General features: G+C 43.7%; 1 protein-coding gene across 2 annotated transcripts in view; it reads right to left on the bottom strand.

Annotated features, from left to right (window-relative positions):
- The window catches only part of LOC135026081 (proteinase-activated receptor 1-like), a 61,038-nt gene extending 43,520 nt beyond the window's left edge, over window positions 1-17,518 (bottom strand). The window contains exons 1-2 of one of the 2 annotated variants that reach the window (XM_063953607.1): window positions 17,392-17,518; window positions 13,910-13,999 (exon numbers count right to left, since the gene is read on the bottom strand). In XM_063953607.1, coding sequence (XP_063809677.1) covers window positions 13,910-13,940 — 31 coding nt within the window. In that variant the 5' untranslated portion in view covers window positions 13,941-13,999; window positions 17,392-17,518. Of the gene's footprint in view, window positions 1-13,909; window positions 14,000-16,946; window positions 17,182-17,391 lie in introns of those variants that run through there. The other variant, XM_063953615.1, reaches the window with a different exon arrangement.
- Window positions 17,519-18,498: the final 980 nt, after the last annotated feature.

The following is an 18,498-nucleotide window of genomic DNA, read 5'->3' as shown; positions in this document are numbered from 1 at the left end:
GAGCCAGCGTGGCTGCCGTGGAAGGTAGAGAGTGCTGTCTAGCTCAGAAGGGACAGCCACAGAGTCAGGGGCCACAGGTCCCAGCATGTGTGGAGACTCTGGCCAGGAGTGAGCAGCCTGGCCCATGTGGAGGCAGAGATCCAGAGTATCTAACCGGCCAGAGTGTACGGGTGAAGAAGCCGCAGGAGGTACCGCAGGGTCAGAGAGTGGGCCCAGCAGCAGCCAGGAGAATGGTGGGGTAAGCAAACAGTGCCCTGTGATAGGAGCTCAGTGTCCTGTACCCCATTCACCTAACTTCACCAGGACCTAGTCTACACATTTCCAGTTAAGAGGGATCTTTACTATCCAAACTGTGTCCAATGCTAATTGCCCAACACTGGGGGTAATTCCAAGTTGATCGCAGCAGGAATTTAGTTAGCAATTGGGCAAAACCATGTGCACTGCAGGGGAGGCAGATATAACATGTGCAGAGAGATTTAGATTTGGGTGGGTTATTTTATTTCTGTACAGGGTAAATACTGGCTGCTTTATTTTTACACTGCAAATTAGATTGCAGATTGAACACACCCCACCCAAATCTAACTCTCTCTGCACATGTTATATCTGCTTCCCCTGCAGTGCACATGGTTTTGCCCAACTGCTAACTAAATTCCTGCTGCGATCAACTTGGAATTACCCCCACTGATCGTGTTAAAGGGAGCAACGCCTTTCGCTGTTCAGAAGTGCATGCACTACCTTGTTTATATAAGTGACCAAGTACAGGCCCCAGGGTTTTATGTACAGTATATGCATATACATCCCTGCTTACACTGGGATCCTACACTCGGAGCTATGGAGCCCTGAAATTATCTTCCAGGAACATTGCTACTGTGACCTGTGTTATAATTATATTATATAATACTTATTGCATACAAATAGATTTTTGACAATACTGTACGTTAGAAAATGGTTCTTTTTATTGCATAGAGCAGCGGTTCCCAGCCTTTTTTCTCTCCCGTACCCCTTGATTAGGCTTTTCATTTAGAGTACCCCCTCATCTCATAAATCCCTTCACCCATCCTCACCAGAAGAGTTTGTTTTTGAGATGCTGCAACCTATACAGCATGAACAGCCAGCCTCCAGGGTCCTCTCTGCGCCAAATGATCTTGACTAATTGGCATAGGCGGTGTCTGTATTGCCTGATAGTGTGCTTGTCCCGTCTTGCGGGCAGTGTTTCCAGTGCTTAGCCTTAACCTTATTAGTTGGAGAGAGAATTGACTGCATAGGGGAGGAAAGAGTTAAACATCTGGTGAGGGGTGGACCTAGCTGTGAGGAAAGTACAGCCTTTTTTGAAGGGGAGGGTTTGATATATATAGGGAAGGTGAGGCCATTTTAGCTCTCTCTTGTGGTGATTTGCCTTCCCACCCTCCCGCCCCTGTGGTCAGAAATTCTGGCACGTGGTGCCTTGGCGTTAAGTTGTTGGCTGGTTTTATCGTTGGCTATTTATTGGCGGAAAAGAACGGCAGTTTGTATTTGTATGGTAAGCTGTAGTGTTTTACAGTTTGGTGTGGTTCAGGTGCACTCACCTCCATCGACTTATTGGCCGCTTGACCACCCGTCCGGGAAGGCAGCGGCAGGGCACCCAGGAGCGGTGGGTAGTCACTGTGGAGGTTGAGTTGTCACCTATTACCGGTTTGTGATAGTTGTAGTAAAATTAGGATGGTCTCAAATTTTTAGTATTTTAAGGTTAATTTAGGTTAATAGAGCCGTTCTTTTTGCTGCCACCATATGCCGGCTGGATTGGCATCTTAATAAAATTTTCTATTACAGGTTTGCTACTGGTTAGGGTCAAATGAATAGCTAGCAATTTTTCTGCCAAAATTCAAGTCTCCGTGTCTTTATTTCTGGTTTTGAAGGTAATGAATGCTTTACTTTAAAAGAAGGGGGTCCACCAAATATCACTAGGATGTTTATAATAAAACAACCGCACAACATCCCAGAAACTGGTCCAATACTGCCATCTCTGCGCCATCGCCCGCAAACCAGTAGCAGAAGCAACTCGGCTGAAGAGTTTACTGAGGTTAGTGAAATTTGCATACATTGTGAATTATCCCTGCCAGGGTATTACAGGAGAGCAGGGAAGGAGGTTATAAGATGCAGGTGGAGGGGAGGTGACAGAAGAGCGAGGGAGCAGCGCTTAGTGATGGGATAGTAGGACCAAAGTGTGTGAGAAGTGAATGAAAATGCAGGTGCGGGTGATGTGGGGGAGGAAAGCAGGGGTGTGATAGTCAGAGGGGAGGCGGAGATTAGAGACTGGGGGGATAGAGGTGGGAACAGGGGGTAGAATACAGGATTAGAAGGAAACATGGTGTGTATGAGGTAAATGGGGGAATGACAACTGGAAGTAGGATTGGAGGCTGTATGTGACAGTCAGTGCAGTGTTGGTAAATATGTATGCACAATGAAAGTGGTGTATTATTACATAGTATAATTTTATGGATGCAGATATTAAATACTAAAATAATAGACAATGTGAGAAGAAGACGTGAAGGCAGGCAACAAAAACAATGGTGATTAAGAATGGATATAAAGGAAACATTTACATTGTTACAGATTTGCAGTCAAATGTTACTGAAGTGGGGAAAAATAAAATCACAGAATTGCGATGCATATGCAGAAATGGAATACCATCGACAATTGTGGTTGGCCCAGGGTTACCCAGAATAATGAGAATGCAGGCACCATGTTTTTAGTCACAATCCATTGCAACTGACGTCAGATACACGCCCCGAAAATGTCCATGATCCAATTGCATTTTACCAACCACTCCCTACAAATGCCATGAAACCTCCCACAAACGGTCACATCCTGTCATTCAAATTCAGATTGCATTTCACTAAATTACGATCACCATTTAGCCACCACGCAGGTGCAATATGTTCGCAGAGCACAATCTTCCTATAATCACCTGATTTATTATTTAGCAACTGAAGCTGAGTAATGCCCATGGGTCAACGCTCTTTGCAGACAGGCATTTTCCTGAACATCTATAGGAGCAATTGTTAGACCACTTCTTAAAAAGCCTAATTTAGATCCTGGCTGCATGACCAACTACAGACCAATGGCAAACCTTCCTTTTTTATGAAAGGTTAGTGAGAAAGTGGTTGCAACTAAACTAGAAACCCACCTGTTAGCACATGATATTTAGGATCCATTCCAGTCAGGATTCAGGAGAAGACAGAACACTGAACCAGCCCTGGAATGTGTTCCTAATGATCTTCTGAGGCTAGAGACAGAGGTGACTGCTCATGCTTAATCCTGGATCTATCTGCAGCCTCTGACATCATGGACCAAGGGATTCTAACTAATGCCTGAGAAACTTTCTGTGGTATGGATGGCATAGTCCTAAGCTGGTTCATATCATCTCTCACTTGCTGTTACATAGATTATTTTGGAGTATACTCATCACCAGTACCAATGACATATGGTGTCCCACAACATTCTATACTATCTCCCATGGATTTTGCAATATAGAGTACATGCTACCACTTAGTGAAATAATCAGACACCCTGGCCTGGTCTACCACTGTTATACAACTGTACTTGTCCTTTGATCCAGGAATTGAGAATTTAATAACAACCATAAATGGCTGTCTAGCCGAGCTCCAGAAGTGGATGAGTGCCAGATTGCTGTGACTGAACTCTGAAAAAACAGAGGTCCTAATGATTGGTCCCAGTGCAAGACTGCAGCATAGCAAACTAACAGGACTTCCACATGATGGTTCATAATTAGAAAACGCTGAACATGTGCAGAATCTTGGTGTTGTCTCCGATAGTGGCTTGACAGGTAAACATCAGGTATCAGCTGCAATCAAGACCTCATTATTTTATCTGAGGAACAGAGCAAGAATCAAGTACTTAATTCCCGCAGAAGATCTACCTACATACATGCATTTGTATCATTACACCTAGACTAATGCAATGCCCTCTACCTTTGTCTCCAAGCAATTTAATTGTACCACTTGCAGATGGTACAAAACGCAACTGCCAGACTATTTACCATCCAGCCACATAACACCCATTCTCTACTCCCTTCACTGGCTGCCTGTAAGATGGTGAATCCTTTTCAAGACTTTCAAAGCCCTGCATGACCAGGGTCCAGTGTGCCTGAAGCAGATTTGACTCCTTATCTCATTTTATCACTGATCTGTAGATGAAGGACTATTGGAGGTAACCAGAATCTCCCAGAATACATCTGGGGATCGAGCTTTCAGCTTTGTGGCTCTGACTCTATGGAACTCGCCGTCCTGCAGTTACAAAGACTTCCTCTCTAGAATCCCTCAAAAATACACTCAAGACTTAGCTGTGTGCTCACATAATGCACTAATGTCCCTTGTTAAGTTTGTTTTGTATTCTGTGTTGTAAAGGTAAATGTAAAGCACTTTGAGTCCAATTTGGAGAAAAGATCATCATCATCATCATCCTCCTCCTCCTCCTCCTGATGACCCAACATACATACAACATGATGATCTTGCAGACATATATGAATGCTACGGAGGGGCCTTAGACTGCTCACCTATAGCTGCCAGTAATGTGATGTGCTACCTACTGAGACTTGTAGTTCAACAGAGAAAAGGGGGGTGTTGTAGGTGCACTGTCTCTAGCATTACTGATATCATACAGCTTAGCATATAATAAATAGCAGAGTTTGGTTATGTATTGATCAATGCATGTAGCTGCAGCCCCAAGGCAAGGGTCTCCACTCTGCTGCAGTACCTAGCACTATAGGGGTTCAAACCTAGGACACGGGACCCACCAAACCACCACAGCCAAGCTACCCCAGGGCATCACAAGGAATGCTTATGTGTAATGAGAAGGATTAAGGAATAGGTGAGAAAAAAGGGTTATGGGGTGATTTAATATAAGTGAAAAAGGTGTTATATGTATAATAAAGAAACAATGAAAGTGACAAATTAAATGTAATGCTGCGATGCGCTGTTGTCACCCAGCCACGGCAGTCCAGAAGGATCCGCACCCCAGGAGCCACCCCATTGCTGACATATATGAATGTCAGATGCAATCTCTTTATGATTTTCATTGGGATAACCAGAACAGAATTTTACATTCTATATTATCAAATCATATTTATACTAAGCCAATGGTTTTCCGAGTGACCACACGTGACAATGCCCAGACAGAGGAATAACCTACAGTAACACATTTATACTAAGCCAATGGTTTACCGAGTGACCACACATGACAATGCCCAGACAGATAGGAATAACCTACAGTAATACATATTTATACTAAGCCAATGGTTTACTGAGTGACCACATGTGACAATGCCCAGACAGATAGGAATAACCTACAGTAACACATATTTATACTAAGCCAATGGTTTACCGAGTGACCACACGTGACAATGCCCAGACAGAGGAATAACCTACAGTAACATATTTATACTAAGCCAATGGTTTACCGAGTGACCACAAGTGACAATGCCCAGACAGAGGAATAACCTACAGTAACACATTTATACTAAGCCAATGGTTTACCGAGTGACCACACGTGACAATGCCCAGACAGAGAGGAATAACCTACAGTAACACATTTATACTAAGCCAATGGTTTACCGAGTGACCACACGTGACAATGCCCAGACAGAGAGGAATAACCTACAGTAACACATATTTATACTAAGCCAATGGTTTACCGAGTGACCACTTGTGACAATGCCCAGACAGATAGGAATAACCTACAGTAACACATATTTATACTAAGCCAATGGTTTACCGAGTGACCACAAGTGACAATGCCCAGACAGATAGGAATAACCTACAGTAACACATATTTATACTAAGCAAATGGTTTACCGAGTGACCACACGTGACAATGCCCAGACAGATAGGAATAACCTACAGTAACACATATTTATACTAAGCCAAAGGTTTACAGAGTGACCACACGTGACAATGCCCAGACAGATAGGAATAACCTACAGTAACACATATTTATACTAAGCCAATGGTTTACCGAGTGACCACACGTGACAATGCCCAGACAGATAGGAATAAACTACAGTAACACAATAGTATTAGAGACATTAAAGGCAAATTATCTGTAGCTGAAGTAATAAATAACACAGAGAGAGCAGATCGTATAAGGAGTGCCCTGGTGTCACCTACATAATCAGTTCTGCTAACGGCAGTGATGTCCATGTGTGGAACTGACCATAGTCACTATAGAATAGCTGTAAGAGCAGTGTGCTTATACATGTAGCAATAACCATAATCACTATAGAATAGCTGTAAGAACGGTGTGCTTATACATGTAGCAATAACCATAGTCACTATAGAATAGCTGTAAGAACGTTGTGCTTATACATGTAGCAATAACCATAGTCACTATAGAATAGCTGTAAGAACAGTGTGCTTATACATGTAGCAATAACCATAAACTCACTTATGTAACAATTCTGTGCAGTTTGTGTTTATTGAAATTTATAGCTGCAATGGCGCCAATGCACTGCTGTGATTGGCCACATAGTGGAAGGGCCACATTGCACAGGTTCATGCATTGAGTCATGCGACTGGAACTTCATTTATATGATAAAACAGCCACATACAGTACATGTCACATGCTGACCTTATATACAGTACATGTCACATGCTGACCTTATATACAGTACATGTCACAAATACTAATCTTATATACAGTACATGTCACATGCTAATCTTATATACAGTACATGTCACATGCTAATCTTATATACAGTACATGTCACATGCTGACGTTATATACAGTACATATCACATGCTAATCTTATATACAGAACATGTCACATGCTGATTTATATACAGAACATGTCACATGCTGAGCTTATATACAGTACATGTCACATGCTGATCTTATATACAGTACGTGTCACATGCTGACCTTATATACAGAACATGTCACATGCTGACCTTATATACAGTACATGTCACATGCTAATCTTATATACAGTACATGTCACATGCTGACTTTATATACAGAACATGTCACATGCTAATCTTATATACAGTAAATGTCACATGCTGACCTTATATATGGTACATGTCACATGCTGACCTTATATACAGTACATGTCACATGCTGACCTTATATACAGAACATGTGTCATGCTGACCTTATATACAGAACATGTGTCATGCTGACCTTATATACATTACGTGTCACATGCTGACCTTATATACAGTACGTGTCACATGCTGATCTTATATACAGTACGTGTCACATGCTGACCTTATATACAGAACATGTCACATGCTGACCTTATATACAGTACATGTCACATGCTGACCTTATATACAGTACATGTCACATGCTGACCTTATATACAGTACATGTCACATGCTGACCTCATATACAGTACATGTCACATGCTAATCTTATATACAGTACATGTTACATGCTGACCTTATATATGGTACATGTCACATGCTGACCTTATATACAGTACATGTCACATGCTGGCCTTATATACGTGTCGCCTGCTGACCTTGTATACAATACATGTCACATGCTGACCTTATATACAGTACATGTCACATGGTGACCTTATATACAGAACATGTCACATGCTGACCTTATATACAGAACATGTCACATGCTGACCTTATATACAGTACATGTCACATGCTGACCTTATATACAGTACATGTCACATGCTGACCTTATATACAGTACATGTCACATACTGACCTTATATACAGTACATGTCACATGCTGTCCTTATATACGTGTCGCATGCTGACCTTATATACAGTACATGCCACATGCTAATCTTATATACAGTACATGTCACATGCTGACCTTTTATACAGTACATGTCACATGCTGGCCTTTTATACAGTACATGTCACATGCTAATCTTATATACAGTATATGTCACATGCTGACCTTATATATAGTACATGTCACATGCTGACCTTATATACAGAACATGTCACTTGCTGGCCTTATATACGTGTCTCATGCTGACCTTATATACAGTACATGTCACATGCTGACCTAATATACAGTAAATGTCACATGCTGACCTAATATACAGTACATGTCACATGCTAATCTTATATACAGTACATGTCACATGCTGACCTTATATATAGTACATGTCACATGCTGACCTTATATACAGAACATGCCACTTGCTGACCTTATATACGTGTCTCATGCTGACCTTATATACAGTACATGTCACATGCTAATCTTATATACAGTACATGTCACATGCTGACCTTATATACGTGTCACATGCTGAACTTGCAGTCATCCACAAAAGTTGAGGAACTTGTGAGTCGTGGGCCAAGGTACAAAAATATGCTTTGGGCCCTTATTCTCAACCCTACCCCAAGTTTACAATTTTATATGCATGGAGGTAAGTAAACACCCAAGCTTGTGAGTGCTCACCTCCTGGCAGGGAAAGGTTAATGGTTTCTGTAGAAGGCTTTGTCAGGATAGCCTATGGAGTGGGAGTTAGGGGGTGATGTTTTGGGCCTATTGCAGGATTGTTACAGGCATCCGTCTTTGGAAAATTCACCCTCCCTCCCTTTTGTTGTTATTGGTGTCAACTTTTTGTGGCGGGAATGAACGGTGGCAGGCGCGATCTGTCTTTTTAGCTTGAAGTGTTATCCTTTCCAATACAGGTTTTAGGCTGATTCTGCCTTACAGGGGTCAGCGGCACCATTGGTCCAGGTGGGCTTCATGTTGTTGTGTCATTGGTGTGGGAGGTGGATACTTTGGGAATGATTATGGGGCTGGCTACTCACCCACCCATGTGGTAAATATGTGCGAGTATGCAGTTGGTGATCTTGTCTAGTGGGGCTGTACTTTCTGTGCTACCATACTTTCTTTGTTTTCCTATCTTCCTCTTCTTATAGTATTCTAGTTATATATTCTACTTGCAGATATATATGCTAGTTAGATAGATTTTAAATAGTATAATTAATTCTAATAAAGCTGACCTTCCTTTCCCCTAATACAAGTCTCTGTTTCATTATTTATTCATGAGTAGGGTTGTATGGTTTACCTTACACTGTCGGGAGGGAGCATAGTCAGGGGATGAGGAGTTCAGAGGATGACAAGGATAAACAGTGATTGACAGGGAGAGTCAGTGTGTGATGGGGAGTTAGTGATGGAGAGGCAGTGGGTAACAGGGGCAGGTTATACGAGGTGGCAGAGCTTGACAAGGAGAGGGTAACAGAAAGAAGAAGAGGGTGACAGGGAGAGTCAGTGGGTGATGGAGAGGCTATGAGTAACAGGGAGTAGGTGAGAGGAGGTGGCAGAGCTTGGAAAGGAGAGTGTGGTAGGAAGAAGGTGACAGTTCGATGTAGTGGGTGACAGTGTGAGGCAGGGAAAGGCAGTGAGATAGAGTGACAGGAGTTGGGTAATAAATATACTACAATCTGTTTAACAAAACACAGTACTGCAGGGTGTCTTCTCTTAACACCGGGGATTGTCATGAGATTGTGACTTTAGATAACTGGCTTGGCAGCGAGGACTACTTCACATAGGAAGAGTCAGGCTGGTCATAAAATACAAGGGGATGAGAGAAGAGCAGTGCTGGATCGGGATGGAAATCCAGTCCATGAAACTTATGGAAGAAGATGTGGCACCTCCTCCTCCTCCTCTGGCAGGACCACAATCATAGCATCCTCAGCAGAAAGCAGCTCATTTTATGTCACTGGGACCAGGATGGACTGGAAGCCCACAGTACTGTGGCGGCCAAATATAATGAGTTAGTCTGACTCATTATAATGACTCCAGCAGCAGTCCCTTTTGTGTATAAAGCTGTACAATACATTTCCACTATGAACAATAAATCCAAGGTCCTGGTTAAGTCTATCCAGCTGGTGTGTCTACAACACTACTTTCAACTGGTGTCTACTATTTATTAATTCTGTACATGAGAATATATGAGTTAGTGCCGACCTCCTCCTCTCCGAGCCCCTGCTCAGAGAGAGCGGCTGTGATGTGCAGCAGTCATGTCCATGTTCTGTGATGATGTCCTCTCCCCTCTCCTCAAACACTATGTTCTGGAGCTTACAGAAAAGGTCTGTGATGTACCATGACTAGCTCATACCTCACAACTGTCCCACTCTTCTGGGACTGTCCCACCATCCCACCAGCAGGCCACAGTGTCCCATGGGGGAGGGGGGGGAGTTGGGGAGGAACACTTATGCAGAAAGGTGATTGTGTAGATGCCATACTTATACACACAACATCTATTCACAGTGCATTGAGATCCTGTGTTCCACCCAGCATCTTGGAGGCTGCTGAGCCTACCCTAGCAGAGATGCAGATGGGGGGTTGTCAGGAGGACGTGCCCTTCCATAGGCTACACCTCTTTTTCAGATGGCCACATGCCAGGTCCAGATTAGATTAGAGATGAGCGGGTTCGGTTTCTCTGAATCCGAACCCGCCAGAACTTCATGTTTTTTTTCACGAGTCCGAGCGACTCGGATCTTCCCGCCTTGCTCGGTAAACCCGAGCGCGCCCGAACGTCATCATGACGCTGTCGGATTCTCGCGAGACTCGGATTCTATATAAGGAGCCGCGCGTCGCCGCCATTTTCACACGTGCATTGAGATTGATAGGGAGAGGACGTGGCTGGCGTCCTCTCCGTTTAGACACTTGATTTACTAATTTTGGGGAGCATTAGGAGTACTCAGTAGTGTACAGTGCAGAGTTTTGCTGATAGTGACCAGTGACCACCACTTTTATTTATAATCCGTTCTCTGCCTGAAAAAAGCGATACACAGCACACAGTGACTCAGTCACATACATACCATATCTGTGTGCACTGCTCAGGCTCAGGCCAGTGTGCTGCATCATCTATATATATTATATATCTGTCTGACTGCTCAGCTCACACAGCTTATAATTGTGGGGGAGACTGGGGAGCACTACTGCAGTGCCAGTTATAGGTTATAGCAGGAGCCAGGAGTACATAATATTATATTAAAATTAAACAGTGCACACTTTTGCTGCAGGAGTGCCACTGCCAGTGTGACTAGTGACCAGTGACCTGACCACCAGTATATAATATTAGTAGTATACTATCTCTTTATCAACCAGTCTATATTAGCAGCAGACACAGTACAGTGCGGTAGTTCACGGCTGTGGCTACCTCTGTGTCGGCACTCGGCAGCCCGTCCATAATTGTATATACCAGTGACCTAACCGTGGGTTTTTTTTCTTTCTTTATACATACATACTAGTTACGAGTATACTATCTCTTTATCAACCAGTCTATATATTAGCAGCAGACACAGTACAGTGCGGTAGTTCACGGCTGTGGCTACCTCTGTGTCGGCACTCGGCAGCCCGTCCATAATTGTATATACCAGTGACCTAACCGTGGTTTTTTTTTCTTTCTTTATACATACATACTAGTTACGAGTATACTATCTCTTTATCAACCAGTCTATATATTAGCAGCAGACACAGTACAGTGCGGTAGTTCACGGCTGTGGCTACCTCTGTGTCGGCACTCGGCAGCCCGTCCATAATTGTATATACCAGTGACCTAACCGTGGTTTTTTTTTCTTTCTTTATACATACATACTAGTTACGAGTATACTATCTCTTTATCAACCAGTCTATATATTAGCAGCAGACACAGTACAGTGCGGTAGTTCACGGCTGTGGCTACCTCTGTGTCGGCACTCGGCAGCCCGTCCATAATTGTATATACCACCTAACCGTGGTTTTTTTTTTCTTTCTTTATACATACATACTAGTTACGAGTATACTATCTCTTTATCAACCAGTCTATATATTAGCAGCAGACACAGTACAGTGCGGTAGTTCACGGCTGTGGCTACCTCTGTGTCGGCACTCCGCAGCCCGTCCATAATTGTATATACCAGTGACCTAACCGTGGTTTTTTTTTCTTTCTTTATACATACATACTAGTTACGAGTATACTATCTCTTTATCAACCAGTCTATATATTAGCAGCAGACACAGTACAGTGCGGTAATTCACGGCTGTGGCTACCTCTGTGTCGGCACTCGGCAGCCCGTCCATAATTGTATATACCACCTAACCGTGGTTTTTTTTTCTTTCTTTATACATACATACTAGTTACGAGTATACTATCTCTTTATCAACCAGTCTATATATTAGCAGCAGACACAGTACAGTGCGGTAGTTCACGGCTGTGGCTACCTCTGTGTCGGCACTCCGCAGCCCGTCCATAATTGTATATACCAGTGACCTAACCGTGGTTTTTTTTTCTTTCTTTATACATACATACTAGTTACGAGTATACTATCTCTTTATCAACCAGTCTATATATTAGCAGCAGACACAGTACAGTGCGGTAGTTCACGGCTGTGGCTACCTCTGTGTCGGCACTCGGCAGCCCGTCCATAATTGTATATACCACCTAACCGTGGTTTTTTTTTCTTTCTTTATACATACATACTAGTTACGAGTATACTATCTCTTTATCAACCAGTCTATATATTAGCAGCAGACACAGTACAGTGCGGTAGTTCACGGCTGTGGCTACCTCTGTGTCGGCACTCGGCAGCCCGTCCATAATTGTATATACCACCTAACCGTGTTTTTTTTTTCTTTCTTTATACATACATACTAGTTACGAGTATACTATCTCTTTATCAACCAGTCTATATATTAGCAGCAGACACAGTACAGTGCGGTAGTTCACGGCTGTGGCTACCTCTGTGTCGGCACTCGGCAGCCCGTCCATAATTGTATATACCACCTAACCGTGGTTTTTTTTTCTTTCTTTATACATACATACTAGTTACGAGTATACTATCTCTTTTTCTTTGCGTCATGTGCTGTTTGGGGAGGGTTTTTTGGAAGGGACATCCTACGTGACACTGCAGTGCCACTCCTAGATGGGCCCGGTGTTTGTGTCGGCCACTACGGTCGCTAATCTTACTCACACAGCTACCTCATTGCGCCTCTTTTTTTCTTTGCGTCATGTGCTGTTTGGGGAGGGTTTTTTGGAAGGGACATCCTACGTGACACTGCAGTGCCACTCCTAGATGGGCCCGGTGTTTGTGTCGGCCACTAGGGTCGCTAATCTTACTCACACAGCTACCTCATTGCGCCTCTTTTTTTCTTTGCGTCATGTGCTGTTTGGGGAGGGTTTTTTGGAAGGGACATCCTGCGTGACACTGCAGTGCCACTCCTAGATGGGCCCGGTGTTTGTGTCGGCCACTAGGGTCGCTTATCTTACTCACACAGCGACCTCGGTGCAAATTTTAGGACTAAAAATAATATTGTGAGGTGTGAGGTATTCAGAATAGACTGAAAATGAGTGTAAATTATGGTTTTTGAGGTTAATAATACTTTGGGATCAAAATGACCCCCAAATTCTATGATTTAAGCTGTTTTTTAGTGTTTTTGGAAAAAAAACACCCGAATCCAAAACACACCCGAATCCGACAAAAATAATTCGGTGAGGTTTTGCCAAAACGCGTTCGAACCCAAAACACGGCCGCGGAACCGAACCCAAAACCAAAACACAAAACCCGAAAAATTTCAGGCGCTCATCTCTAGATTAGATGAACAGTAATGTTGGGAGGTATGGCTAGCACAACTTTGTACCACTGACTGAAAACACCATAGGTCCTTTTTGGATCCCTGAATGGCTTGAGAAACATTTGTGTCCAGCTTTACCACATGTGGGAACAATTACAGTAACTATACCTAGCATCATCTACAAACTCATGTCATTAAATTCTCTGCTGCTTTGGGCATATGTGACAGTATGATTAGCTGTAAACTGTTCTATATCCAACACTACAAAACTGTATACTCTACTTATCTATTAAGCAGAAGATCATTATAAGCAATAAGTGCTCTGATCCTCCTCTAATATGTGATTAAAGAAATGAGAAAATCTTACGTGGAGATCTCCTGATGTCTCTGTTGCTCATATTGCCATGTAGTGGTTCAACTTTGAAGTCCAGGTAATAATCATCATCAGCATTCACATCTGGTACATACACAGAAAAGAACATACATAAGTGTCCACCAAGCAATTCTCTCACTTCCAAAAAATATAAGAACATGGGGTGTGTACATAAAACAACAACAACAATATAGTCATGAGGACATGTTAAAGGCATCACTCCATTGGGGTAGCTCACTGGTTCTGTGGTATTGGCCTGCTGGAGCAGGGTAGCCGAGACCCAGAGCCCCACCACCAGTGGCGTGTGGTGAGGTCAGTGGCTAGTGAGGCACTACAGCCATAATGACCGCCGAATCCTGCCGATGACCCCTAGCCAATGCCCGCTACTGCCTCTGAGCCGATACCAGCTGCCACAGCCAATGGCTTACAAACCCGCCCACAATCAACTGACCCAGCCCTCCGCCACTAATTTCTATCTCAGTCCGATGCCGCCAATGCCCGCCTGCTCATCATACTTGTGATATATTATACATTTTTATAGAAAAAAAAATTAGTGTTTGGGACTGGGAAGGGCGAGGGAGGAGGACATGAATGCAATTTTGTTGTCCAGGGCTTCCATTAACTTAATGGAGAAGGGTCTGAATAGTTAAAAAAAAAAAATGCGTGAGGTCCCACTCCTAAGTATAACCAGCCTCGGGCTCTTTTAGCCAGTCCTGGTTGTTTAAATACTGGGGAAAAAATTGGACAGGGGTTCCCCGTATTTAGACAACCAGCACCGGGCTCTTAGACCGGTCCTGGTTCCAAAAATACGAGGGATAAAAGATGTAGGGGTTCCCCGTATTTTTAAAACCAGCACCGGGCTCCACTAGCCAGAGAGATAATGTCACAGCCGGTGGACACTTTTATGTAGGTCCCTGCGGCCGTGGCATTACCCCCCAACTAGTCACCTCTGGCCGGGGTACCCTGGAGGAGTGGGGACCCCTTAAATCAAGGGGTCCCCCCCTCCAGGCACCCAAGGGCCAGGGGTGAAGCCCCAGGCTGTCCCCAACACCCCTGGGTGGTGGGTGCTGGGCTGATAGCCATGTGTGTAAAAAAATATATATTGTTTTTTGTTTTGGAACTACAAGGCCCAGCAAGCCTCCCCCGCTTGTTGGTACTTGGAGAACCTCAAGTACCAGCAGGCAGGGAAATAACGGGCTCACTGGTACCTGTAGTTCTACAACAACAAAAAATACCCAAATAAAAACAAACACCGTGACAGTAAAACTTTATTATAACACACTTACACACTCACACATACTTACCTACATCCCACGCCGGTCACGTCCAGTTGCCCAGTAGAATCCAATAGCGATACCTGTAAAAATGAGAGAGAGATTACTTACCTACATCCCACGCCGGTCACGTTCACTTGTCCAGTAGAATCCAAAGGGGTAGAGACACCTGTAAAAATGAACATTATACTGACATATCCATACCTCCCAACATGACCTCTCCAGGAGGGACAGAATGCTCTGCTCCTGGAGTTCCCTATTAATTTATGATTGCCATCACCTGTGCTGAACAGGTCTATGGATTACAAAGGTGTTTCAGCACAGGTGATGGGAATCATAAATTAATAAGGAACTCGAGGGGAGAGAGAGGGAGAGAGGGGGAGAGACTGCAGCGGGCGGAGGAGGACAGCCTCACTTACTGCACGGCCACCGCTGCTGCTGAGTGTCACTGTCAGATGATCGGGAGCCGGGAGGATGGGGGAGAGCTCCGCAGGACCACCGCTGCTGGTAAGGTGAACGGGAGCCGGAGCAGGACGACGGGAAGGGGGGGGGGGGAGCCGCACACACTGAAGGCCCATCAGCGCCGGGACACGCCGCCTCCAGCGCCGCATGTCGGTGATTGGACAAGCGGATCCAGCCCTGGATCTGCTGTCCAATCACAGGTGCCTCGCTGACATGGGGGTGGTGTCCCTGTCAGCGAGGCACTTGGATCAGTGCTGCTTTCACCATTTTTTTTTATAGGCTTTTACAGCCCAGTGCTAGGCTCCGCCCCCCACACTGTCCCTGTTCCCATTATTCACGGGAGGCACTGCTATCAGTGCCTCCCAAAATGCTTTAAAGCAGGAAAATTCTTAGAATTCAAGAAAGAAGATACTTATGACACAGAATATGTGTCGTAAGTATCTTTTTATTATTTTAATAATTAATCACAGGGGAGGCACTGCCTCCCCTGACTGCACGTCCCTGCCCACCACGCCGGTGCAGAGCCTGACCAAGTGACTGGGGGCCTAATTCAGATCTCATCACAGCAGCAAATTTGTTAGCGAATTGGCAAAACTATGTGCACTGCAAGGGAGAGGGGGCAGATCTAACATGTGCAGAGGGAGTTGGATTTGGGTGGGGTGTGTTCAAACTTATATCTAAATTGCAGTGTAAAAATAAAGCACCCAGCATTTACCCTGCACAGAAACAATATACACGGACAGTACACTAAGCACAGGAGATGTACAAAAACAATCAGTTAGCAAATATCTCTAAATCAGGCCCATTGGTCGTTATGGCATTTACAGGCATTGGAGTAAGCTTAAAAATAAATTCAGTTATAAGAATAACATGACTTCTATTTATAGAGAACAGAAAGAGGAAGACAGAAAGGAAATAAAGACACACTATCATTGTAAGATAACCGGGTATCAGCTCTTTATATCTGTCATAGATTATCTCTGTCACTGGGTGATGTGGTGCCAGCATACAGCTCACGCTATTACTACACCAATGTGTAATACAAATGAAATGACACAATAGAAACTATATTATCTCCAGAGATACTTAGACATATTATAAAGTGTATAAAAATGTAACGCTTCTCCTGTAGCCGTTTAAATGTTACTTAGTCCACACAATGATGGTATTATACTGGCATAGTAAATAGTCCCAAAGGATAAGTACACATGCGGGGGTTTAGTGAAGAGACCGGGTAGGCTGCAAGGCATTGTTGGATCCCCGGCTTTCTCAGTCCCACAGGCCCCTTTACTCACAGTTTATAATGGAGACAGCGGCTAATAAGTAAGGGAGAGATCGGGCCCGTCACTGTAGATGTGTGGGGGCCCGGCAGTGTAGATGTGTGGGGGCCCGGCAGTGTAGATGTGTGGGGGCCCGGCAGTGTAGATGTGTGGGGGCCCGGCAGTGTAGATGTGTGGGGGCCCGGCAGTGTAGATGTGTGGGGGCCCGGCTGACTCAGAATCTCCTCACTGACAGCAAGATGGTAAATGCTGATACATTGATCTGCTGTCAGCCGCTGATACTATCCTTGTGGTTCACCACATCAGATGCTAGTGAGTGTGGACAATATATGTGATCCCAGACTTGGAACTGGTTATAAATAGGAACAAGTAATAAGCAGCTGCACAGTGCGTGTGCCAAAATGATGGTAACAAAATAGTGGCAAACAATCAAAGAATCAAACAATATCAGTATCCGGACCTCTGGTAATAGCTTCATGATTGCAAAACTATCAGATCAATGCTAATCTAGACGATTATTGATGCTTATTCCAGTGCCATTATTCCCTGTCTCTTCAACCGGTTTCTCCACACTGACAGGCAGCTTTCTCAAGAAGCAAGGATCCCTGTCAGCTCCTGTGAGCTGATTTATTACCTGTTTCTCAGGTGTTAGTTCTAAGTGCAATTAGGGTTGTGATTAACGTGCACAAAGCAGTACAATTGTTTTACACATACAGCTAGTAAATGCAGGCTAGTTAATTGATAATAAAGCTGTTTCACCACAGGTGATGGCAATCATACATTACCAGGAAAGTCCAGGAACAGAGCATTTTCTCCCTCATGGAGAGGGTCAGGTAGGCAAGTATGAGTAAATGTATTTGCACATAAATATAAATAGATATACAAAACAAAATAATAAACATAAACATAAGAATAATGATAATTAAAATATATAAAATACTTTACATTTGTGTCTATCAATTACATGTTCTAATACAATATCCCTTTAAGAACGTGACTTTACATGGATAACCTGCACTGACTATACTTCTATTAATAGACAGGTTAAAAAGAAATTATACTGGCGCCGGCTGTTGGTCAAGTAATGAAATTACAGTATATAAAATATAACACTTAATTTATTTATACATTCATAAAAATCAAAATAAAATAAAAACTCCTATTCCTCAAAAAGGGAAAATAGTATAAATATAGCAATTGCTAAAATTCTGGAATCTAAAAATGCAGGATGGCACTATTTTTTGTTGTTGGTTGTATATAGTGTCCACGGCTTCTGGCTAAGACTCTTATTTCCACATTGCTCACAAGTCATTAAGTGATACAATTTGTTGCCAGACTTGCTTCCGGATGTAAGTCCCCCTAGGTATCTTGTGCAAATAAGAAAAAAAAATTGCCATGCTAATCGTGGCTCCATCTGTGCTGAGGCACGCCTGCCTAGGCGCACCTATACCAGCATCTGGGCCGCACGCGCGTCCGTGATACGCGCGTGGCCCATTCACCGTAAAGGGAGTGTCTTCACTCCTGTAGCGCGGCTAGGCACCGGATCACATAGTCGTGGCGGGAGTGC

This window comes from Pseudophryne corroboree, chromosome 1 (genome assembly GCF_028390025.1).
Source record: "Pseudophryne corroboree isolate aPseCor3 chromosome 1, aPseCor3.hap2, whole genome shotgun sequence".
NCBI lineage: Eukaryota > Metazoa > Chordata > Amphibia > Anura > Myobatrachidae > Pseudophryne > Pseudophryne corroboree.
This window is presented reverse-complemented; position numbering and strand designations above follow the sequence as displayed.